The 26,519-nt window shown below is 46.0% G+C and overlaps 3 protein-coding genes across 6 annotated transcripts in view; 1 reads left to right on the top strand and 2 right to left on the bottom strand.

The window, feature by feature from the left end:
* The window catches only part of LOC125719881 (alpha-actinin-3), a 28,985-nt gene extending 26,928 nt beyond the window's left edge, over positions 1–2,057 (bottom strand). Inside the window, exon 1 of the mRNA XM_048994677.1 lies at positions 1,690–2,057. Within this exon, the coding sequence (XP_048850634.1) occupies positions 1,690–1,827 (138 nt within the window). The 5' untranslated portion in view covers positions 1,828–2,057. The remainder of the gene's footprint in view (positions 1–1,689) is intronic.
* A 34-nt stretch (positions 2,058–2,091) lies between these two features.
* Positions 2,092–26,519, top strand: part of LOC125719885 (galactose-3-O-sulfotransferase 3-like) — a 33,242-nt gene continuing 8,814 nt past the window's right edge. Inside the window, exons 1-2 of one of the 4 annotated variants that reach the window (XM_048994705.1) lie at positions 17,450–17,883; positions 23,970–24,099. The gene's annotated coding sequence lies outside the window, so the exon portion shown is untranslated. Of the gene's footprint in view, positions 2,313–17,449; positions 17,884–23,962; positions 24,100–26,519 lie in introns of those variants that run through there. The other 3 variants (XM_048994704.1, XM_048994707.1, XM_048994706.1) reach the window with 3 other exon arrangements.
* On the bottom strand, positions 24,782–26,329 carry LOC125719862 (uncharacterized protein FLJ40521-like). Its single transcript, XM_048994661.1, has one exon. The coding sequence runs from the start codon at positions 26,327–26,329 to the stop codon at positions 24,782–24,784; it is 1,548 nt and encodes a 515-aa protein (XP_048850618.1).

Raw genomic sequence — 26,519 nt, 5'->3', positions numbered from 1 at the left:
CTTCCCATTAAATGACATGCATGCATTTCCATTTCGCGGGTTATATAAGGAGGAACAGTGGCTCTGGGTTGGGACGAGAATCATTCGACCTTTAATTAAAACAGCGCTTTAATTCCCTCTCACTACTGAAACCACATTGGAAACTACCTGCGCTTTGAGTCACCAATTTACGTAAAGTGGCAGACTTCTAAAGAAACCCGTTTGTCCTGAAACTGCTCCCTGATGAATTATACACTACTGAAAGAAACAGGAAGGATTAAACCACAAACTGTAACCCCACAAGCACTGCTCTGGCATGTGAGGATTAGGGCATGCTCTCTCTCCCCCCCCCCCTCTCTCTCTCAACCTTTCAAATCAGCGATGAAATGTTCAGAGTGGTTAATGCTCCTAGTCCGCCTATGGATTGGCAGCGCCTCATTCTGTGCCATTATAAATACTGCCTGACCATTCCGAGAAGCCACGACAGCTCATCAATCTGTTTATCTCAATGGACACACAAGCAATCATCAGTTAAGACTTGTTTTATTTCCTCGCTCATAATTCAGGACCCTCATTCTTCTGCATTCTTGGTAACAATTCTTCAGCTCCCCTGTAATGTATCGTCACGGTTCATGTTTTGTGAAGGTGTTCCTGGAAAATGACCGCAGTTGGACTAACATGTCAGAGATGCGCGATCACATGGGAGGTCCAGCGCGCGGATGGGGGCTCCGACAAGTCAGCCCAGGGGGGGGTCCTTAAGGACGGTCAGGGGACAGGTGCGAAACTACATGATACTCCTATTTCCACAAATGGGGGAGCATCTATTTTTATGAAATGATATCATCTTCTCAAGGTACCGTTACGTACTCATGGAAAGTGCTTAAGTCAAAGTGTCTGTAAAAACATACTGTAACCCATTGCCATAGACAATACAAACAACATACACGCCAAATGGAAAAGCACGTTCGATATCTCAGTGCCAGTGTCCCTGATGCCAGATACATGCCAGATTCAGCGAATTAAAAGGGATGGGGCTTTGAAGTGGCTCTTAATATATTTAGGGGCCTTTGTTATTTTAGGAAGTCTATTTGCAGAGCTGATACCCCGCGTGCGTCCGCACCCACCCCTTCAATCTCACACACATCTGTTGTAGCTTCTCATTACTGTCGGGGACCCAAGGCGGGCGTAGCTCTAGCCTTCTGGAGACTGGCCTTTTATTCGTTTTATTAAACATTTCCGCTCGGGACAAGTAGAATTAAGTAGAATTAGCTGTGATTTATTTGTTAGAGCAAGTACACATCAAAATCACCGAAAAACCTTCCTTCCAAAGGAAGTGAAGTCGGTAGCACACACCTTATAACTAACCTAAATTTAATATATGTCCATAAATGTCATCGTGCAATGGGAGATGATAATGGTCGAATATAGCGAAATAGCTGAAGTATGAAGAGGTCGTATAGACAAAGAAGGTTTAACCAAACGTGCAAAAGATTTTTTTTGTCACTGTCCTCGCTGTACTATCGAACCTGGACTCTTTCCTGCGCACGTGTGTTGCCGGTGGCAGTTAAATTAAGTTTACAGGGGGGAAAAAATCGTGTGGCAATTTCACTTAACGCGTCACACATCTTTTGTATTTTGACACGCGGGATTCCACTAAGCCTTAAGTGGAAAGGTGGTTTTTCTGTTTCTTTCCCACAGTACAGACTTTACCTTGCGCTGCTGTTTCTCCCAGGCGGGGTCCAGCAGTAGATCCCTGTCCCAGTCATCCTCCTGGATCATGTACTCCTCCGTGGTGGTCGTCGTCACGTACGTGGTCGTGTACTGCACTTGAGGCTCTACCGCAGTCATGGTTCTTCGCTCCTTCGGGATTCTGCTTATCCCTTTTCGATATAACGCACAATTTTCAGTATAACGTAAACGAGCCGAGTCACGAACGCTGAACCCTGCGGGGGTTTTTCGGGGGTCACAGTCGCTCTCTGGGAGAGTGAAAGTACTTCACTCGCTAGAACACGGCTGACAGCGCTTCCACCGCCCGAAGTGCGGCCGGCCAGGGCGCTTTTCCCAGTGAAGGGTGACACACGTCACGGCACCCCTCCAAAAAAGTATCAGGAGTGTAATAATGGGGATCTGGTTCCACCTAAAAAAGGAGGCATGGGAGGGACTGACATGCTGGAATAGACCATCCCTATGGTCACCAGATCAGCGAAACTAGCGAAGACTGGGAATATCCGCAAGTCACCAAAGTAAGCCTACTGGGGGCAAAAAGGATGGCAGCATGGGTCCCTGAAATCAGGAGAGATCCAGTGTAGCTGCCCCACAAATGTTCATGCTACGTGAGTAATACGGGCGGCAATAAATATACAGTCTTCCTCGTCTATGAAAACGGTTCCTGCCAGGCTAAGCATGTGACCTGGATCACTGCTGACCTGGAAGACAGCAGCGAAGGCCGTTCAATAATTCTTACGATCCACGCCTGCAGGTAACTTAATGCAGCTTTGTTTATTTCTGCTGTAGCCTCGAACAAGGTGCTCGGCTGTAACGGAGCGTGCAAGACTGTACACTTATTAATTAAGTAAAATATAATTAATGGATTGCAGATGGGATCGTCACCCGTGATGGTCAAGACTGCGAATCAATCTTGCCTTCTGTTCAGCTGGTTGTTCATGTCCGCCCTCTTACCAAATTCCGGAGGGCTGGTCGATTGCGCGGTTAATCTGCCAGCCAACTTCTGACATTTCAAAATTAAATGATTAGATTTAATGCCCTTCTTTCACGCACGCCGAATTCAATTAAATGCACAATTTGATTCAATGATAGCTTATGTATATTACGTGGCTGACACCATGTCTTAACACACAATGCATGGAAGGCTGTTCTGGCGCCCTAGGCGAAATTCTAGTAAGCGCCCCTCTCCCCCCAAGCACAATAAGATAAATAAATAAACCAACACATATTCCACCTTTGCAACATAAGATACAAAACACCAAAAAAATACAAATATTAAATGCAGTTAATGTTGAATGATAGCGTGTTGCCATTTTCATTAAAAAATATGATGCATGTTACAAACGGAGAGATTATCCTGAAAAATTATTAGCCTCGGCGGTGAAAGCTAACGACTAGACTTATATAAAGGCGGCATTCTGTCATAATATGGCGCTCATAATACTAGTAGTGAAATATCAAAACTAGTTAGATTGTTTTGATTTAAAAGAACTAGCTGTGATAATAATACTAATTATTAATATTATGCTAACTATTCCCTGCCTCGTGCCCATAGCTTCCGGGATAGGCTCCGGACCCCCCGCGACCCAGAAGGATAAGCGGTTTGGAAAATAAATGGATGGATGGATGAATGGATGGATGGTTTGATTGATTATTATACACTATTTGTTTTTTTCTTTTCGGCGTTTTCTTCCTGGTGCCACAGATTCTTTTGACCCGTTTAATCTTATCAGTCTCGCCAATTCATCGCATTATTCTGACGTTTAAAGTGGGCTGCGGTCAATGTGAGACCGCAAATGTGAGAAAATTAGTGCTGCTGAAGTTTGTGCTTGACGCGGATGTATACTATTGCATATAGCTGTATCCTGATTAAAAAGTAGTTCCGGACCACACGGAAAGAAGTTAGAAGTGATCGATCTGCGTTTGCGCGTTTTCTACAAGTTGTCCTTTATTTTTTCGCGTATACATAACACATACACGACACCCGTCAATAAATGTTGCAATTTTAACAGTAAAAATAATAGTAGCGTCACAGAATTTTTTCCTGATTTTTTTCAATCGCTCTTTGCGTCACGTAGGCTAATGTGATGGCGCCCTAGACATGGTATCTATATTGTTTAATTATGACATAGATTACATCCACCCATTGACTATTGATTAGTCCAGTTATCCCATAAAAAGTTCCTTATCCGCCTTCTGAACCCGCTTGTCCCGCACCCGGTTGCGTTGAGTCTATCCCCAAAACCACAGGGCATGGTAAGAGGTAAGAGGACAGAGATAAATATCTCAGCCAGAAGTGTTTCTGTTTCTTGGCCACTTAACGAGAGACTGATATAAATTCTTATCAGTCTATGGTGCAAAGAGCACCATAAAGCTTTCAAGTATCTAAGGAGATAAAACACTGACTCGGTAATCAAGATAAACTTCATGGAATATCATTCTTCCACAGGGGCTTTGTGGAAAAAAGTCATTGACTGCCACCTCTTGGAACATAACGGTAATTGCACCCATATACCACGGGGTAAGAAATGCGTTTCCGGTCAGTCAGAGTCACGTACCCCTCACTACATCTCTGCGGGGGGGGTTCCCACGGTAAATCACAACGGATACCACGTATCTCTTGACAGATCCATTATGTTCTTGTTGTTTTGACTATTGAAATGTCAAAGCGGCACGTTAGTGTTCATGTAAGTTTTAAAAGCTTTGTGATTTTATCCATTTTAATGCTGGTATAGCATTTCTTGTGGAGGATGCAGTTCGTGCTCAATAGAGAAATAATCCCTAAATCTCCAACGAGTGATCAAAGAAAAACAGATGAGGGTAACATGACGAGAGAGCGTTTGTAAATAAAATGCATATACATAAAGTGTTGCAGCTGAAATTTGCTTATTACTGTACTTACATTTTTACAAGTTGGCCCACGCACAATGGGGCACAATGTCATAAACTTGTGATGCTTTATGACATCATTAAGAAATGAGGAGTAAACCGCAGTCGTATGAAGTGTACTCAAATCGCTAACTACTTTATGTTCATGTGAAAATAGTTATCCAGTACATTGTGAACCGATATTCAGACAAATCAGAAAAAAAATCTGTAATCAGGCCCCCCTAATTAGGAACTAAAGAGTGGGGGCTGTGGTGTTTAGATAGGGAGGTTCACCCCCTAACAATGAGGAAATACTGACAGTCTGCAGTGTGCTAAGTGTCCGAGTGGAGCCCAAGCGAAGCTTGGGAGCCTCATTGTCATGTAGGTTGTCATTTAATCAGTATCGGGTTTATTGAAGATGTGGACGGATATTTAAAAAATGCAGGAAATAGCTATTCAAACATTGACTTTACTTATTAAAAGACAAGCCGGGGCTCATATTTAATATTTATCTAGCAGTGAAGTTTCAGGGATGAAAACAGGCGGACACATGAATCGCCTCTCTGGGACCTTCAGACAGTCCACGTTTTTGCTCCCTCCCAGCTCCCTACCAGACAGTCCATGTTTTTGCTCCCTCCCAGCTCCCTACCAGACAGTCCACGTTTTTGCTCCCTCCCAGCTCCCTACCAGACAGTCCATGTTTTTGCTCCCTCCCAGCTCCCTACCAGACGGTCCACGTTTTTGCTCCCTCCCAGCTCCCTACCAGACAGTCCATGTTTTTGCTCCCTCCCAGCTCCCTACCAGACAGTCCATGTTTTCGGTGAACAGTCTTGTTTTATTATTATGTCCTATATCTACATGCATAATTATCTTTGAAATTTCTTACCCTCTGCCTGCTGGGAAAGTTTAGGACGTGAGTGTACTGTAGGACATGCACCAGAGAGAGTGAGGTTTCTCATGGTTGCACTCACGCACAAGTGCCCGCACACACACACACACACACACACACACACACACACACACACACACACACACACACACACACACACACATGCTCAGCCACAGTGCTCACAGTTTACAGTTATAACACTTGGAAACTGCAGTTAATCTTGGTTATATACACGCCATACACACCAAAACAGGCGGACACATGAATCGCTTTCTACTCCTTGAAATGTTACTTCCCGGAGTACATAAGTACGGCGCACAGGAGAAACCACTCAGCATGACTCAGAGATAAGTTTGGGATAATTAAAAGAACATAAAGATTTATGGTTCTGAGAGGAACTGACTACTGCAGTCTGATAGCAATAGATCCTCCGCTTCCAGTCACAGAGTATCCATGTTTTAAACCTTTAGACTTAAAAAATTGATATATCTTTTAATGGTTTAGTGAGGTACTCTGTGTTCATAACACTGGGCATGCCTTTGTTGGCTGGCTTGAATACAGTAATTGCTTTGTAATTAAGTATCGTTCATAATGGCTCTCATCCTGTATGATGGATTTGATATTCTCTATGAAAACTCAGTTAAGATTTTTTTGTCCATCTGTGCGCTTGTGTTTAACAGCACATATTTAGCGGATTTTCATTTGCGCGCATAATCGGTGGCTGTGTCTTCTCAGTGGCTAATGCAGCTGTGCCTGCTCCTGTGAGTCACGCGGAGACGCGGAGTGAAGGGCACTGAGCACAGAAGCGGCAGTTACAGGAACACTGCCCCCCCACGCCCCTGAGGGGGGCTCTCGCTCACCTCATCCGCAGATCTGTTGAAAATGCTGTTGGATTAGAGGCCATCGCCGCATGTGTGCTGTGCTTTAAGCTGATCACAGCTGGGGTTTGCACGCAATGTAGGGGGCAGCACATGCATGGAGGTCTGTCTATGGGGCAGACCATGTATAAAGGGCAGGGAGGGGGGTAGGGGTCCATTGGCTGAAATAAGCGGCCTCTTTCACGTCTGGATGCTGGGAAGTATCCATGGGGCAGCTTTCAGACACCGAAGGGAACTTTATTTCAAAACTTAACAAGCACTTAACCAGAAACAAAGGACTGTGAAGGATCGAAACAAGAGGCAGGGATGATAAACCAGAAGGAACAACGACTGACTAAACACAGGAGAATGCTGGAGGAAGCGGTGATGGGGAACACCAGCATACCACGAGCAGGAACTAACGAGCAGGAACTAACAAGCAGGAACTAACGAGCAGGAACTAACAATGGCTGACAGAGAAACAGGGCAAGGGTAGGTACATAAATACACAGATAGATGAACACCAAACGAGAGATAGGTGAGAACAATTCACTAATTGCCTAAACATTCAGGAACAAAGGGAAAAAGACAGGATGGCCAGCGACATCTGCAGGCCAAATGGGAACATGACAAGGACAGACCATGACCGTAAACCATGATGAATCAGTGCCCTAAATGTTATAATAGATATAAAACAGAATAGATGCCTTTATTGTTACTGCGGAATTAGCCAGTACCATGAAATTTCAGACGTTGCTTATCCCATCTGTTCTCCTGAGACACACAGACTGACAGATTACAGTTATAATTATATTCATAGATATATTGTACATAGATTTGTATACATTTGGAGGAAGAACTGTGCATGTTCCTTATCGATTCCTAACTGATAGTCACAAAGCTCATCCATCTCTCACCACGATAGGACAGACGTCTGCGGGATGATGTCATTCATGAGGATATCAAACAGGTGAGACTAAGATATGCAGGTTATATTTAATGATGCTGAGAAATGTATTTATTTCAGTCTCTGGAGCAATCGGGGGTTAATGATCACCAGTCAAATCACTATACCAGACATAGGACTTAGTGTTGTAACTACATGGAAGTCTGTGGAGTTGATTTAGATTAAATTTGATTCAACTTTATTGTCATTGCATGAAATACGAATACTTAGGTTATGAAACGTAGTTTGGCATCTAATCCGAAAATACAAAATAGGATAGGAGTGGGGAGCCTGATCCAGAGAGGGTCAGCTTGGATGCGACCTTTTGGGATGGCCTCTCAATCAGCCAAAAATAAAACAGTGATTCTCGACTCCAGTCCTGGCTACTACCTACTGTTATCGGAGGTCCATAGGCAGTTGTGTAAATAAATGTGATAAATCAATAGTCAGTGATTTGAATGTTAACTTATGTGACATGCAGCTGTAAATAGGGGTCTAGTTTTCTATGAGTATCAAAATTCACACAATTAGTTCAAAGAATTGCTGGAATGCAACTGGCCAAATGGCTGAATTGGTTCCTCTGCCTGGTGTAACACAGCTCAGATGGGACCTGGCCTCCTGGCCTCTCTGGGACCTTCAGACAGTCCACGTTTTTGCTCCCTCCCAGCTCCCTACCAGACAGTCCACGTTTTCGGTGAACAGTCTTGTTTTATTATTATGTCCTATATCTACATGCATAATTATCTTTGAAATTTCTTACCCTCTGCCTGCTGGGAAAGTTTAGGACGTGAGTGTACTGTAGGACATGCACCAGAGAGAGTGAGGTTTCTCATGGTTGCACTCACGCACATGTGCCCGCACACACACACACACACACACACACACGCACACACACACACACATGCTCAGCCACAGTGCTCACAGTTTACAGTTATAACACTTGGAAACTGCAGTTAATCTTGGTTATATACACGCTATACACACCGTCTACACTATATACTATGAAGAAGGCCTGCCCATTTCCGATACTATCAACATCACTAAGAAGAAGGCCTGCGCATTTCCGGTACTGTCAGCATCACTATGGAGAAGGCTTGCCCATTTACGGTACTATCAAAATTACTATGAAGAAGACCTGCACATTTCCGGTACTATCAGCATCACTATGAAGAAGGCCTGTCCATTTCCAGTACTATCAACATCACTATGAAGAAGGCCTGTCCATTTCCAGTACTATCAACATCACTATGAAGAAGGCCTGCCCAGTTCCGATACTGGAGGCCAGAATCTAAGACAGTTTGCTGATTTCCCTGCTCAAACACACCCACTAAACCTAGTCATTGGCTGAATAGGATATGGATGAGCAGGGAAATCTGCAAACTGAATAGATGCGGGCCTTCCAGGACCGGAACTGAGCAGCACTGCTGAACGCTGGGGATATGGTTGTTCCAAGGAACACTGGAACATATTACGTTGGATAATATTAAATACCCCACTGCCCATCTTACCCCCTACCTGAGAACACCCCCTCCCCCCAGGGCTACAAGGACACTAAATACCCCACTGCCCATCTTACCCCCTACCTGAGAACACCCCCTCCCCCCAGGGCTATCAGGACACTAAATACCCCACTGCCCATCTTATCCCCTACCTGAGAACACCCCCTCCCCCCAGGGCTATCAGGACACTAAATACCCCACTGCCCATCTTACCCTCTACCTGAGAACACTACCAGGGCTGTCAGGAGACTAAGTACCCCACTGCCCATCTTACCCCCGACCTCAGAAACACCCAAGGTGGAATTCCAACTCCCAACACTGGAGTTATGAGGCACCTGAGCTGCCCAAAGCCTTTGTGATACATTCATTATTAAAAAAAATAAATAAGATAATTCAAGGAACTTTCTGAGCGAGTTAAGGACAGAAGCAGTGAGAAATAACCAAAATTATAGTACAGAAAGTACTGAGGTCTTTGTATATTCTTGGCAACACAGTCTGCTGACTGAACTGGAATGATTATCATGTAGAAACTGCGCATATCAGTTCATTCTAAACGCAACAGCTGGGCTCTGATGTAACTGGTGAGGGAAGCCAAAGGCAGCTTCCTTCAATGTCTGAAACCAGAGACAGCTATATGAAATACTTAAAAAATGCCACCGCACAGTAAGCTAAGCAGCCTGACAGGAGGAAGACGAACAGCCTTGTTTAGGAGCAACTGTACTATGGTAGAAATAAATGTGATGGGGAGCTCAGAGTGCACTGATGAGGCCGGACGGCACCTTTTCATATGAATTCCACGTGTTATGTCAGGCTCCAGCTGATGTGATGCATCGACCAGCTGCTTAATCCTGAGAACAAGTGCCGGTGGGGGCAGCATTAAGCTGAGCGGGGGCTGATCCTCTTTGGGGCCGATCACATTTAAAGGGGAAATACAGCAAAGCACAGCGGGCGGTGTGCATGACGCTATGTACTTGAGCTGTGACCCTCACTCTGAAAGGTTGTGGGTTCAAATCCTATGGCTGGTAGAGTAACTACATCATTGTTAGGCCCTCAAGCAAGGTCCTTAACCCAAGTGCTGGCCGGCCCCATCGTTGCTTGTTGCTTTGGGCTACAGTGTCTCTTATGTAAATGAAAATTTGTTTCAGTCGGATAAACAAATTTAAGGTGACACTTTAACTTTCAGCAGCACGAAGACTCAAACGTACACTGATTCAGAGTGTCTACTAGCGCGCTGGTGAGCTCCGACTCAGATCCTGGGGAAAATCTGTAATCAACCATAAGAGATTTTTGTATGATTCCAGACGGCTTGAGAAAATCAGCCAAGAGTCCAAATCCGTGAATTACATAATACTGTGTAAACTCCATTAAAGGGGATTCCACCAAGCGCCAAATGCTTCTGTATAATCCTGTATTCAAGCATTTATTTTTGCAGAAGCCCTTTGGGTTTTTAGTAACTTATTAAGGCCTCGTAATTTGCATGTGCTTCTGTTATATTCAATGACATGCTGAAATGCTGGAGGGGGAGATGGCAGATTAGAGAGCAGCCCATTAGCCTCCAGGGATGGAGGTTAGGGTCTCACCCCCTCTTTGTGTATGTATGGGTGTGTGTGTGTGTCCTGGCATGTGTGCATATGCGTGTGTATGTGTATATGCGTGTCTGGGTGTGTGTATGTGTCCGGGTGCATGTGTGGATATGTGTATGTATGGGTGTGTGTGTGTGTGTGTCTGGGTGCATGTGTACATATGTGTATGTGTGGGTGTGTGTGTGTGTGTGTGTGTGTGTGTGTGTGTCTGGGTGCGTGGACTTTCCATATTCTACCCAGCTACAGCCCAGACCAGTTTTTGTCTGCATGCACAGTCAGGTGGCTTGGTGTTGCTTAATTGCCCATAGATTGTGTGTCCTGTGAAGGATGTGCATCCTGTCCTGGGTGTCCCCCCCCCCTTCATTACCCTGCCCTGGGTTAAAAGTGTGAACATGCATGGTTGGACCACTGGTGCTGCAATATTTTTTGAATAATTTGTGTACCAACTTCTATGAAACCATAACATAACCATCTGTTCTCTGCTGCTAAGAGCAGTCATTCTTAATTTGTTCAGAAATCACTTTGAATGTTCATGCAAAGTCTTTGTTCAGGCGCTTTGTACGGCTGTTGCCAAATGGCTCAGCATGAATAACTCGAAACTGAACACGGTGATGATCCTGAAATGAAATGGGACACTTTTGTCGAGGTCTGTCAAATCTTCTGTGACGTCAGCTGAACGAACCGAAGCGGCTCAGCTTAGTAAACACACTGTGATGAAATTATGTTTAAACTGATGATACGAGAGTTGGGTATTGTCTGCAGGTGTATTTGCACAGTTATGCATCAGAACACCATCCTGCATTGACCGGTGAGATTATCTTCTTCATTTAGAGATGAGTCTGCCAGATGAAACCGAGATAAAATCAGACGTATGGAAGCAGAGTCCCAGCTCAGGGACCATGTGTTCTTCTCGTCTAGCCTGAGACCCATTTTCCCATCCAGAACCAAATTTCATCGTTGCGATTTCTTCTCATGTGCTGCCCTGCCACCACAGACGAGATCTGCAGTCAACAGCTGGTGTTTAATTCATCGGGAGCTTTGCTGGCTTGAACAGAAGGATGTCTTCACCAGGCCAATGAGCCCGAGACTGTACGCTGTCAAGGACTGGCACACAACCAGTGAGATAATGTTGCAGTGGTAACATCTCCTTCAGAGTTTTATCCCATCTTCATAGTACGGGGTCGCTCAGCCCAGGGATCGCCAAACGTTCTGAAAACCCTGCTAGAGTCATCCTAGGCGTCTCATCCCATTGAGGATATCACGGCTGCTTCAGGTCCAGACGGGTCCCAGAGACTGGCCCTGCGGTCCCCCGGGAGACCGTGAAGGGCCTTCGCTTTGTGCTCTCTCCGGGCATAGACACAGACGAGCCCTGTTTAATATGGGACGCGTCTAAGCTGCAGACAAAGAGCTCGGACATCCGATACCGGCGAGTGGAATATCACACAAAAACCCTGAGAGGCTGAGATTGAAACCTAAGTTTAGCGGTTCATGTTATTTGATGGACGGGATGGGGGCGGAGCAGGCAGATAAATGCTCGATGATAGCCCCTACGGAGCAGAAGGCTGACTGGCCCTAAATGAGCTACAAACTGGGAGACAAATACATTATTCACTCCCCCCCCCCCCCCCATAAAGTAACAAACGCTGGTTTTGACGTGGGCAAGAACAAAGACAGCACAGTACAAAGCGTACAGACACACCGCTGGTACTCAGTGGTAAGAAGTCACCTCAGATATTACTGGGAATTATTATGTTTTGTTAGCAAACAAAAAGCGGCTAATTGCTTTGGCTCAAGTTTAACGGATTTGTTAGCAGGAAGACAGCTGCGGATCCAGACTGGTGATTGGCTCTGAAAGGTGGCACGCTCGAGCGTATGGGCACTTTCTCTGAACACCTTCAGCTAAACCTGCAACGGTACAAACCTGCCCTACAAAAGCAGAACAGTAATCACACTGACACTGAGAAAGAGGGCTGCAACGTTTATAGACTGACCGACCAAATGTGTAATAGCTACATAACTGATAGTGTACTTACTAAAAGTAGCATAGCTGAACTGAGATATTTTGTCACAAGATAAAACAGAGTTTAAGAGCCCTGATTTTGGTCGTAGTCGGTTTTCATAAAATATGCATTTAGGATGTTTTGCCTTTGCATGGCAGAAATGTATAGTTTGTAAGCTGCCTTACAGCTAAAATGCGATAAACTCGCATGGTAAATGTGCGTACGTTCTACGTCTAAGGGAATGTTTCTGAGATAAAATTAAGTGTCACAACAAGGGACACCGGATTTTTAAGGACCAGGGTCCAGCAGGTTTCTGGGGTTCCTTGATGAAGAGGAAGCGAAATAACGATGGCGTGATTTCCTGCGGACAGCCCGCCGATCTCCCTCCTGAAACGACCACGCGCAGACGTCACATCTGGAGACAGACCTGAGTAATGTGCCGAACTTGGACAAGGTCTCATTACCCTTATTACCGTGCTGTTGCCATTGGCGACACATGGGGGGTGACCTAGAAACCCACATTCCGCTTCGGTGTGCCTGCCCACTCCGCACCTCCGCTAATTGCGTGCAAACAGAAATAGCCGAGACCTTGCCGCGCGCCGGGAGGATCACGTGACCGCACGGTGTATCCACGGGGACGAGCGGAAGCGTGATCGCCGGCTCCACACTGCTCCTGTTGTCCTACCATTGCGGTGCAGAAGGAAGGCGCCCCACCGGGATACAATAAAAATAATTAAGGTTTACTTGCCTAATTCATTCATATTTCATCATAATAAAATCATGCATCATTCATTGTTATTTTATTATTATTTCAATAATAATCAATTGATAGTGTTGGACCTCCTGAGATGTTTCTCTAACCATTATTTCCCCTTAACGTCTTAGCATATGTCTGGGGCCTGGGGGTAAAACCAAACTCAGACAAAAGTGTCCATTTTAACTACAAGGCTTCAGTACAGCCAGCATCCAGCCTGGCGGCCCCTGGGTAACAGCCTGTCAGTCATCTGCTGTGCTGCCAAAGGCCGGGCCTTGTTTGAATTCCATACCAACTTCCATTAGACACTGTGCTGGTTATAATCATTTTAATGTGAAATTCATTATGGCTAAAATCACCACTTCTCATATCGGTCCATAGTATTCTATGTTTACCTAACAGTGTTGCATATTTTTCGGTGTTACAGGTATCCCCACTTAACGAATGTCACTTTATGCCACTCCGCTTTTACGAAACACCGGCATTAGCGTCTGTTTTTGCTAACTGAAAGAAATCTGAAGAGGATTTTCGCTTTTACAGCCATGTTGCTGATTTACGTATTCACTGTGCTGTACTTTTTATCGTTATTTAGGTTATGCCATACAGCCTAGGTGTGTAGTAAGTTAGCACAACAGCGAATTCACCTAACGACGCATTTCTCTCGATGTATCTCTGTCATTGAACGACGCATGACTTTATTGATTCTGCTAAGTGAAACTGCACTCGTGCATTATTTCTGCTTTATACAGGCTGTGTATTTTTCCTGTCATTCCTGCTTTTACTACATGATAGTGTCATTTTAGGTTCCATGTTTTATTCGGTATAATTAGCTATTAGTATTCCGGCTCTGGAAATGCTCAAAAATGTTTCCTCATAAAAATTAAATGTAATTGCTTCTTTGTTTTACGCAATATCGGCTTACGAAATGTTTAAGCCAAGGAAACCTGTATTTAAACTTTATTTTTCTGGCCTTTTAGTCATGGCTAATTAATTTTCTCCACCTACTTAGGGAAGCCAGATAAAATGTAGCAGCCTTATTCTGGGATAAGAAACAACCCATTTATTTTCCCTGTTGAATATGTATGTACAGTATATTGTGTTTGCATGTTTTAGGTACACCTGCTTGTCAATGCGTGTGGCGTGCTGCACTAAACAGTCGATCGCGTGGCTATAGCTCAGTCTATGCAGCATGCTGGGAGGGTCAGCAGGTTCTGTTACTGTCTGACTAAGTGCTGTGTAAGCCAAGGAATTTTGAATGTGCTGTGATTGTTGGTGGATGTGGTTGTTCCTGTCTCCCAGAAATAGCCATTCTCCTGCCATTTTCACATACTACACTGTGTAAAGATGGCAGAGAATGCTGCGACAAACAGGAGTTATACGGTAATTCTGTGGGTGTCAGGATCAGTGCTTATCAGGCCCTGTCCTACGCGTTTTGTCCCCATTTGACCAGTAGGTGTCACTGGTCATCCTGTTTCCTCCCCTGTCTTGTAGCCCCTCAGTCCCTAGTGTGTTTCCTTACTCCTTGGGCTGCCATGTCACTTAAGGGGCTAAGCAGTCGGCCCCAGCTAGTTTGTTTTTCTGTATTTAACGTTTGTTATTTTATGTTCTCTTCATTTGTTATGGGTATGTATTCGACTTTCAGTCCCTTGTATTTGCTCCCTGCTCCTTGGTTGTGTTATGTTCAGTTTTCCTTGTTTTAGTTTCTGTTGGTGTGTGTACCTGCTGTATCCATTCATTATCCTCACCTGCTCCTCGTTGCCCTATACTTCTGTTTACCTGCCCCTTGTTAGTCCTTCTGATCAGTGCATTTAAGTGCCTGCCTTTGTTCTATAACCGAGTCAGTCATTGTAGTTGTTACTTTGTGTTTGTAACTGTGGCTGTTTGCCTTGTGTTGTGTTGCTCCTGTGATTTATTTCTTCCTTTGTTCCCATATGTCTTCCTAGTTGTAGTTCTGGCTTCCCTTTTCCCTTGTGATAAGTTCTACCTAGTTCATGTTTTATCTGTCTGATTTTGGACCCTCATGGTTCCTTGACTTTCTGGTTCTCCTTTTGTGTTCCGTTTGTTAATAAACCCCTTTTGTCGAGAGTCGTATTGTGGATTGTCCCTCCTTCGTCATTCCCCACCGTAACAATACCTCCTTAATCGGGGAGTCCAGCGGAGAACAGCCAGACCCACTGACGCTGACAGGAAGGCCACAGTTGCACAGATAACAGCACATGGCTTTGCATACGCAAAACTCATTTACTCTGGGAACAGTTTTGGAGGCAACCAAATAATAATAATAATAATATTTTAATTTATGTAATTGCAGGATACACAGAACAATACAAGTATTCAGGGGCGCCACTAAGGGGGGGAAAGTTGGGACAATTCTAAGGGCCCACGCCCTTTAGGGGCCCCCAGAGATCTGAATGGGTGTGGTAGGGGGGCCCAACCTCATATTTTGTCATAGGGCCCAAAATTGCTAGCGGCGCCCCTGCAAGTATTATATGCAAATTATCATCTAATGACAATGGACAGCACTTAGACAGAACATACAGGGCGTGTCATACAAAACCAGGCCCGTGTTGTGACACTGTGATGTCGACTCTTGTGCCAAGCTGAGTCCCTCTGCATCTGCTTCATCTCCGTGCGATCAGCGGCCTAAAGTCACTGCAGGGCAGCAGTGCGATGCACTGACAGGAGACTTAATTCTTAGCCATTGTTAGCAGTACCAGTTGATAATGCGTTTTTTGGAATTTTGCGCATAGAAACACTGTTGGAACACGTCCACAGACAGAGGTTGGACAGCATTGTGTATACGACTCATTTAATGAGGCACAAATAATACCTACATGTTAATGAACAGTATCAGGGGCGCCGCTAGCAATTTTGGGCCCTATGACAAAATATGAGGTTGGGCCCCCCTACCACACCCATTCAGATCTCTGGGGGCCCCTAAAGGGCGTGGGCCCTTAGAATTGTCCCAACTTTCCCCCCCTTAGCGGCGCCCCTGAACAGTATATAACTACAGATTTCACTTCTACTGAATTCTGCTGTTGGCGCTGCAGAGGTTCCTCTGACGTTCCGCGTTGGAATACCGACTTCAGGGGGCGTTCCAGCAGAAATTTCTGAATCGGAAATTCCAGCTTTATCATTCAAATGTAATAGAGCATTAGGACCCCTCAATGACATAATTACAATGTAACTGGACTGGTCTGGTTTGGGGGGCAAAAATGATATGATTTCATGAGGCCCAAAATCTCTAGCATCATCCCCAAAAATATTCTTCACCAGTAAACTGCTATGCTAGTTATGCTCCATGGGTGCCCCAACAGGTAGCTGCCCTACGCGGACAACTTACTCTACCAAAGAGCAAGGTAAGGGAAGTGTAAAAAAAGACAATTTACTCACGAGTATCTATTATTAATGAAATTAGTTATGGGTCTATGGAACTTAAATATATCGTGGATTCCGTCCATTTTATTTCCATAGAACATCATCCCGAACACCTTCTAATAGACCTTCGGACTTTTTCATTCGTCATTATTATTCTGTTTATATAATATGTTTAATGGCCTCTTTTATTTCGCTTGGGACCGCGCTGCACTTTATCCTGGGCATTCCTTTATTGTACAATATAAAAAGATCACAGCACGAATCGCGTGATAACTGTCGTATTCACAGTCATTCATCCCCTCCCTCTGCAGCGGTGAACGCAGTCAAGAACTTGTTTGTGAAGGACAGGCAAGAAAGAATTGCTATGAACAAAAAGGAGCACAACCGTTTCAATTTTCTAAGTCGTATAATAGGTTTATCTGCTTATTTTCCTCCAAGTGGTCATTATAATGATCAAATATAAAATATCATGTGAAAGCGAAAGGTCTACAGGTTAAAACCCGTCAGAAACCTTCATTTCCCGCGGGTTCACTAAAGGAAGCTGTATTCTGAACTTAATACCGTCTCCCGGCGACTGCATTACCCATGAGACCGCTTATTTTAAAAAGTCATAGAAATGTTAATAAAAGTGTGTGCTACTATATGACTGTGTTATACTACATAAAAGTGAATATTTGAGAATACACGTATAAAAATTGCACTCTTTTATTCCCTTAACCAACCTATGGTAAACTGGGTCTGATGGGTATGTAAATAAATGTCGATGACAATTTGTTAGAATAATCGCACATAGGCTTTTTCGAATTGGTAATAATGCATTAAAGTTGAAAGATTATTTCACGGCCGGCAGCTCGCAACTTGATGCAGTAAAGCGGTTGGCGAGGCGGTAGATCCGGGCGAGGAGAGCCTGCCGCGGACCGAGTCCGCGTTTCCACGACATGCATCCGACTCCAAGCTGAAGTCGCACCTCCGTATCAGTCCCCCTCTTCAATTGCGGGGTGGCGTCGCGCCAAAGCCACATCTACAGGAGCATCCAATTCCTTATCAGGATGGAGGCTGTGGAATTTCACCTAGGCAAAGAGCAGCCTTGGACAGCATACTATTTGCCGAACGTCTCTGTATGTGTGTATGTGTGAACCTGCGAGCCGGAGGACAGTGTAAAAATGCCGACCAACTAGAATGACGAGGCATCGACTATGGCACCGTGGCAACAAGGTGATGATATGAAGAGCACCTGTCGCCAGCTCATCGTTTTCTTTTTCTTTAGCCGTATCGGCGCTTGACAGTTGGGCGTAAAGACCCAGGTGTCTCACTGCGTTTCGCTGCTTAAACGTAAAAGCCAGGAGAGCCTCCAAAGCGGCGGCCGGCTTCCCGTCTTCACAGCGCTGATCGTTAAAGGATAAAGGTGAGTTTCATTCCCGAGGTGGGCGCCCGATGTAGTTCCGCTAACCGATTTCTTTTTTGTATTGCAAATAAATCATGATGCTTCCTTTCTCTGTATCAGTCATATGTCTTGCTGGGTGCGACGTACGTGCTGTTTGTTGTCCGGTCATTGTCTGAAAACGCGCCCTGTGAATTTCCTGCGGTGCCTCTTTTATTCTGGACGATACCTTGACTTCGGCACCGCGGAAGAGACCGCAGCACCATTAAATGCTTATGAGGACTGTAGACCTTTGGACCATAACAGTTAGAGACCGCTTATAATCTTCAGTTTCCTTTATTCTGAACTACAGAAAATGATGCAAAAAATTAATCGTGCTGGTAACACTTTATACTAGAGGGGGCACAAATAATATTGTAGTGCATTCTCTCCATAACGGCTTCTGAATTTACATAATTAGTGTTACTATCAGTCCTTTAATTGTATAATGCAAAGTCGTTCTATATAAGTATAGCCAACACAGACCAAATCAAACACAGGTAATATACTAATATACCTATAATTATTATTATTATTAATACGTAGCCTATTTTCAAAAACATTAATAGTATACTAGTTCTTACGCACACATGCAAGATAAAAATTCTCAAAAGAAGTAAACTAACCAATAGTACATATATAAAGGAATAAAAACTTTAAAAAGTCGGGAGAACAGGTTGAACAGTGAAAGTCAACAAGCCGTAATCGCGTCAGCTCTGCTTACTTTCCACCTTGAGAGAGAAGCCGGTGGATTAAATATTTACGGGAACCTTCTCAGTAGCCCAAGGAGGAAGGGGGATTAAATACCCAAATTAACGTGCTAATTTCGTGTCTTCTGAGAGCTATGAATCCAGGCAGCGCTCCCGAAAATGGGGACATTATAGTATCCTAAAGGAAGAACTGTGACCCTTAACTTTTATAGCAGTTTTGCGCTGTATTATCCCACCAGTCATCCTTGTTCAGCTTCGCAGTTCAGCTCGTTTTATTCGGATGAGTTCCATCCATCCATCCATCCATTTTCCAAACCGCTTATATCCTACTGGTTCGTGGGGGGTCCGGAGCCTATCCCGGAAGCAATGGGCACGAGGCAGGGAACAACCCAGGATGGGGGGCCAGCCCATCGCAGGGCACACTCACACACCATTCACTCACACATGCATACCTACGGGTAATTTAGCAACTCCAATTAGCTTCATCATGTTTATGGACTGTGGGGGGTTCGGATGAGTTAAACCGATATATAAACGTATAATATATAGTTATGAAATAAAATTATGGAATATCTTGAAATACTCGAACAATAACCAGCCGATATTTTTTTTCCCAAAGTTCAAAGCACTTGTTTTAATTATATTCTTTTGGGTGGGATGTGGCGCCCGTGCCGGCGTGAGCATCGCTCACTCATACCCCCTGTCCTTGCTGGGCTAACTAACCACATCACCAGAGCACTTTTTACAAGCTTTTCAAATCTCCGATCTCCTTACTGTCTTCCGTATGCTGAAATGCTGCTTCCCAGCTGTATAGTTGGCAAACAGAGTTTCCCCATTGCAGCGTAACAGCAGCTGTTTAATCCCACAGAAAGGCTTCCGGCGACATGTCAAAGAGTACGGCAGTTGGTTCGACTGGCTCTGTCCTGCTTTAAGGTAGCAATTTTAATAGCAGTTTTCAAAACAGCAGCTTGAAGTATTAAGTACTCCATCGTACTATGTCAGAAAGACGAATGCTGGGTTTTAATTTTTAATAGAGACATGGCGGACCTAGGAGTGATGACCATGGAGGGATCCGGGTTGGCTCCTGAAACAGGTTTACCCGCGGGGTCATATGAAAGTGATAAAAAGAAAATTGAATTTAATATTCTCATAACAAGGCCTTAGGGTATAGGATTTCATTTACAAAGCACTTAATTTCGTTCAGAAAAGTCGTGACTTTCCATAACAAAATCCGTCCATTTAAATCATGCATCGCCCGATCAGTACCACCTGCCCGATTTGTACCTTGCCCATCTGCGAAATGGGTAAAAAAGGACATTGCTGCCCTGGAAAGGGTTCAACGTAGGGCTACAAAAATGATTCCTGGTCTTAGAGGAATGTTTTACGAGGAGAGGTTAGCTGAACTGAATTTGTTCAGCCTCGCGCAAAGGAGACTAGGGGGGACATGATCCAGGTATATAAGATTCTAACAGGTCTGGCTGCTGTTCAGCCAAATGGCTACTTCAATATTAGTTCAAATACAAGAACTAGAATAATAGGGATATACACCATCCTATAATCGAACATTCTGTCACCAGAGTTGGGTAATTCAGATCTAGAGTGTAAAAGTCCAGATTTTGTTTCAACTAACCAGTCTGTGACTGTGACTCTTTATGCTCAACTGGTTGGTTGAAACAAAATCTTAGTCTGGATTTGTACTCTCTGGACCTGAATTACCCAAGTCTGTCAGTCAGATATTCCGATTTTGGATTTTTTTTGTTGTGTTCTTTGTTTAATATAAGTTCTACCTAGTACATGCACTTCTGTCTGACTGCGTATTTATGGGTTTCGTTAGGCACCCCAGTAAAGGTGGGGGTGCTCGGAGATGCTGCGCGTGCGCAGATGTGCGGGGTACAAATTGGGAAGGTGGTCCTGATGAGGGAATGATGGCTGTCGCCTGTCGCCGTCAATACCCTTGCACCTGCAATGCCGCTGTATCCAGCGAGTTTGAATAGATGTGAGTTTTAAAAAATACACCCAGTTGACATTATATGCACAATTTGTATCAACTTTGTATTTGTAACAACTTTACATCCGCTGATCGTGTATAACACGCTGCAGGAGAACCGATGAATTTGTTTCTGTGTTACATTTTCCCCATTATGAGAAATTAAACTCTTTAAATGTCGGATAGGCAAATTCGCAAATCAGGCAAGCGTTATTAAAGATCTTTACACATTTTACATACTTGCTAAACGTCAGTGTCAGAGTGCGTGTAAGCGGACGGGCAGACAAGCGGCCAGGAAGCAGGCAAGGAGGCGGAAGTCGGGGGAACCAGGGAAACGGAGACCAGGACACATCTGACATCGACTAACATCAATGACGGACAACCAGGCAGGGCAAGACGTGGACTCAAATAGACAAGACTGGGAGAAAATAGTTGGGCAAGATCGGGGAAGCGCACGTAATCAGGGGGCGTGGCACACACGAGGATCGGACGAGCCGGGCTTGACAGTCAGTAAATCACTAAACATAGGCATCAATTTCATTTTAATTATCTATCACCACATAAGTAATGGTATTTTTTTTATCGACGCATTACTGGCGAGCTGATAACTAAATTAACAGGATTGTCAACCTTTGGTACGACACTCCCGCATTTCAGACTCTCACGCAGGCATGCTATAGAAAATATACAAACCTAAAATTAGCTACATCAAAAGCCTTGGGGCACTTCGCAAACCCTTCAGACTATTTACAAGGTAACAAAGCAGTTACTTACTGTACATGTGAATGTGTGTATCTGTGTGTGCAGACTCAAACCGAAAATCTCACACCAATTGCCAGCTGACCGAAGTTGGCAACACTGCATCAAAGAACTTTCTTTGTAGCATTTATTTCCTTAAAATCAAAAATAAATAAATAAACAAATGCAATGAGTATTAAGTATAAATGTCAGCCCTTGCAGTTCAGTCTCTCATATCTTTCTAACATATTTATGAAATGTCTCGGTTCAAACTGCGGTCGTGCGTCTCCGTTTTGTATCGACCCTCCAAACGCTGTGGGTCGGGGGAGGTTTTATTCCACCTGTAGAATACTTTTAAGCGTAATATTGTTACCTGTATTACAGTTGATTATTGAAAATATTATGCGAGTTTTTGAGAACGAGATTCACGCCATAAATAAATGCCCACTTGGTTTTATAAGCCACAGCAATCCAACAAACGTCTAACAAAATAAGAAACCAGTTTTATACTCATTCTTCCACATATTCTGTAAATAATTATTTTATTAGCCTCAAAATCCATACTGATTTTCTGTTATATTCTTCATGCCTTTGCCAGTATTCAGAGTTGACAACTTTACACGAATGTTAACAGTTTTATTACCTAATAAGTAACAATGATAATAATCAATAGTCTGTAGGGTCTGCAAACTACCCAGTGATTCTGATGCAGCAAATTTTAGGTTTATGATAGAATAATACAGATTTGCTGTAAGATTTCTTGCATGAGCATGAGAGTCTGAAAGCATGACTACTTTGCCAGATGCGTGAGAGTTGGCAACCCCCAGAACGACTGTGAAGTAAATGCATTAGATTGCATTTTAAGTGGTATTAAATTTAACTTGATGGATCACGGGGGTGCCCTGTGAGAGCGAGTGAGCTCTCATGCAGACACGGTCTGCTCCCCGATGTGGGTTATGCACACGTCCACTGGGGACTTTTGCGACCATCTCGATGGCCAATGCTGTCCAGACGCCCACTTCGGGTGTCCAGGCTGTCGGTTGCTCTCATATCCTACGCTGTCCAGGGCCGGACATCACAGTTAGCCCAGTGCTGGGGCGGATTAGCTTATCTGGGGGTCCTGGGCTGACAGCACTGTTCCGTTCTTCCCACCATGGAACAGGGCCTGGTACTGAGTACTAGGTTTTCTCCAGAGTCTCTGTACATTTCCTCTAAGTACGAAGTACAGGGATATTGTCCATTGTCTGTCTTGATCTGCCATAGTGTAAGGAGAACCCGAGTGTGACCTAATTAATGAGTCTAATTAACACTGTGTGCATTTACAGAGCATAAAATAATCGTGTGGGTGTGATGTACGTGTGTGGCCATGTCGTGCTTAACTATGCCCTACCTCTGCTGGGGGGGGGGCACTCTACCTCTTGCTCCATAACCTGAATACCCACAGCCCTAATGCATTCCAGCAGTTGGGAATGTTTCCTCGTAAAAAAATGAAATAAAACAATAAAACCCCTTTAGAGGCAAAGTGTTTGTTCTCTTATATGTCTGTTTGTATCTCAGCGCGGATCTGCCACGTATTTCTGTTGTTCATTCATGTTAATTACTGCAATCTGAACCATGATTTGAACATTTTTTAAGTCCTTGGTGGTTTCAGGAAGATTCCCTCACTGAGGATGTACTTGTCTCCTCCTGATTTATTGTTCTTATGCCTCTGGGTGTTTTTCCGGGTGCCAAACCCAGCTGTCATGTAAGACACAAGTGAAAAGCGCTTCACAAGTGGTGGCTTGTAGTTAAACTTTGGGCTTTATAATATCGTGTGATCTAGACTGTGGGCAAACAGTCCAGGCAAATAGTGAGGCTGTCCTCACACAGGGAAGGGTGCCGCTCTCTGTTAGGGTGATGGCACCACATAAGCACTTCCTGTGTGTGTGAAAGAGTGTGGAGAGTGAGAAAAGGCAAGCCGCCTAGTTTGCCAGTTAGCGTGTCACTAACCTGCCGCATCTGACCTTTTTATCACCTGCATTACCTTTCTCTGATACACTCCAAAAGTTTATCGTACGCATTTGTATTTCTCATAATTTTCTTACAACATTGTTTTACAGCAGATAACCTGAAGCATTTGTAAGCTAAGGTTTCTTTTTGGCGAGCTAGCTTCTGCGGTTGTGTTCAGAGGATCCTCTGGCCCAGAGCATTTTACAGAGAGTCTGGTTTTACTCCGATCCCACACAAGCAGCTGCCGACGGCTTGCAGACGCAGTGAACCTCACGGCCCCCGTGGGCTTGCATCTCACTGCGATCCGATGCGGGGAGTGGGCGTGCTCCGTAGACCGTCTCCGCGAGAGAGAGTCCGCTTGTTCGGAGTCAGGATGATCCCCTTCTGAGGCTCAGCTGACCTCAGTTCCTGATCCATCATTCTCTTAAAAGGGTTTAGCCGTTAAAATGCTTCAAGCTGCATATTCTCGCTTATTGCTCTGCATCTGAATTCTGTGGTGGTTCCATCTCTTCTGTTCTACTCAACCTGTAGGTTCCCAGAATCCCTTTTCCCTTTAAAGTTCTTTGCAAACTTAACAGCACATGAGAACAGGCCCTTGCACATCATCTCCTTGAACAATCTTTTTTTTTTTTCTCTCGAGAACTCAGAGGTGGAATGGTCGTCCTGTTCGCCAGCCGCTCTTCAGTGTGCAGCTTCAGAGCCCTGGTCCTATCAGCACCTTCATATTCGTCATCTCCCTCCTTCTGCTGAGGTTCATGCTGGCATCGTGCCTAGAAGGTCATACCAGCCTAGTGTTGAATCACGCTTGAATCACTTGGAGTATGTGTGTGTGTGTGTGAGAGATTGAGAGAGAGAGAGAGAGAGAGAGAGAGACTGAGAATATAGAGTGATGAAGTCACAAACTGGTTATATACTTGAACAGTATGATGCAATCTGCCAGACAGGTAATTTCAGTGGTTGCTAAGGCAATAATGACGAACAATATGCATGTACCTCTGCTATTTCCCCACTTCCTTAACTTACAGAAAACACGAAATATGAGTAAACAACAGCAATGCATCATACCCCCTGACAGTAACACGAAAACTGGGGCCAGGGGGCAGTGCCAAAGACAGTGAGCACATGGAAGGCTGTCCTCACATACATACAAGGGCATGGCTGTTCAGAGTAACCGGGGTGAAGCAACGAAAGGTGCCGACGTAGATTAGCAGAATGATATTACAGCGAAAGATCAATCTACATTTATAAATGTATCACAGACACAAAAACTATTCAAATTTTACCCAGAATCCTGCAGCCCTACACTCAGGTCTTGTGTGGAATGTTTCAGAGTAACAAGAAATGGTGCCATTTTGTCAGGGGGTGCAGAATTTCAAGCTACACTCCTGAACCTCCACGGAAAATCAGGGCAAAAGTAGCACTAGAAAGTAAGGATAAGTGATGGAACACATGACACTCCTCAGTAATGAACAGAGGGAGGCGTCCTGTTGGCAGAGGCTAGGAGAAGGTGGGGCATCCTGTTGCCAGAGGCCTGAAGGAGGCGGGGTGTCCTGTTGCTAGCGGGCGGGAGGAGGCGGGGTGTCCTGTTGGCAGCGGCGGGGAGGAGGCGGGGCGTGCTGTTGCCAGAGGCTAGGAGGAGGCGGGGCGTGCTGTTGCCAGAGGCTAGGAGGAGGCGGGGTGTCCTGTTGCCAGTGGGCGGGAGGAGGCGGGGCGTCCTGTTGGCAGCGGCGGGGAGGAGGCGGGGCGTGCTGTTGCCAGAGGCTAGGAGGAGGCGGGGTGTCCTGTTGCCAGTGGGCGGGAGGAGGCGGGGCGTCCTGTTGGCAGCGGCGGGGAGGAGGCGGGGCGTGCTGTTGCCAGAGGCTAGGAGGAGGCGGGGTGTCCTGTTGCCAGTGGGCGGGAGGAGGCGGGGCGTCCTGTTGGCAGCGGCGGGGAGGAGGCGGGGTGTCCTGTTGCCAGTGGGCGGGAGGAGGCGGGGCGTCCTGTTGGCAGCGGCGGGGAGGAGGCGGGGTGTCCTGTTGCCAGTGGGCGGGAGGAGGCGGGGCGTCCTGTTGGCAGCGGCGGGGAGGAGGCGGGGTGTCCTGTTGCCAGTGGGCGGGAGGAGGCGGGGCGTCCTGTTGGCAGCGGCGGGGAGGAGGCGGGGCGTGCTGTTGCCAGAGGCTAGGAGGAGGCGGGGTGTCCTGTTGCCAGTGGGCGGGAGGAGGCGGGGCGTCCTGTTGCCAGAGGCTAGGAGGAGGCGGGGTGTCCTGTTGCCAGTGGGCGGGAGGAGGCGGGGCGTCCTGCTGGCAGAGGCTAGGAGGAGGCGGGGTGTCCTGTTGCCTGTGGGCGGGAGGAGGCGGGGCATCCTGTTGCCAGAGGCCTGGAGGAGGCGGGGTGTCCTGTTGCCAGTGGGCGGGAGGAGGCGGGGTGTCCTGTTGCTAGCGGGTGGGAGGAGGCAGGGCGTCCTGCTGGCAGAGGCTAGGAGGAGGCGGGGTGTCCTGTTGCCAGTGGGCGGGAGGAGGCGGGGCGTCCTGCTGGCAGAGGCTAGGAGGAGGCGGGGTGTCCTGTTGCTAGCGGGCGGGAGGAGGCAGGGCGTCCTGTTGCCAGAGGCCTGGAGGAGGCGGGGTGTCCTGTTGCTAGCGGGTGGGAGGAGGCAGGGCGTCCTGCTGGCAGAGGCTAGGAGGAGGCGGTGTGTCCTGTTGCCAGTGGGCGGGAGGAGGCGGGGCGTCCTGTTGCCAGAGGCCTGGAGGAGGCAGGGTGTCCTGTTGCTAGCGGGCGGGAGGAAGCAGGGCGTCCTGCTGGCAGAGGCTAGGAGGAGGCGAGGCGTCCTGTTGGCAGTGGGCGGGAGGAGGCAGGGCGTCCTGTTGGCAGAGGCTAGGAGGAGGCGGGGCGTCCTGTTGGCAGAGGTTAGGAGGAGGCGGGGTGTCCTGTTGCCAGCGGGCGGGAGGAGGCGCGGCGTGCTGTTGCCAGCGGGCGGGAGGAGGCAGGGATAACAATGGTAGCACACATGCTTGATCGCAACACCAGGCATGCACAAGTCAGCTGGGAGGTATAATCCTAGCATCTCCTATGGCCTCCACCTGGCAGGAGGTGTTGGGAATGGGCCTGGTGGCACAATGTGCCCGAATTGCAGGTTATGTCTAACCGTCACTGGTGTGTGAGATCCAAAGGCATCAAGGCACCCTGACTGCAGGCAGACTGTCCCTCCTTCCCAAGAAGGA

Source organism: Brienomyrus brachyistius, chromosome 24 (genome assembly GCF_023856365.1).
Source record: "Brienomyrus brachyistius isolate T26 chromosome 24, BBRACH_0.4, whole genome shotgun sequence".
In the NCBI taxonomy this organism is placed as follows: domain Eukaryota; kingdom Metazoa; phylum Chordata; class Actinopteri; order Osteoglossiformes; family Mormyridae; genus Brienomyrus; species Brienomyrus brachyistius.
The sequence above is the reverse complement of the archived record's forward strand: the minus strand, read 5'-3'. Positions and strand labels throughout refer to the sequence as shown.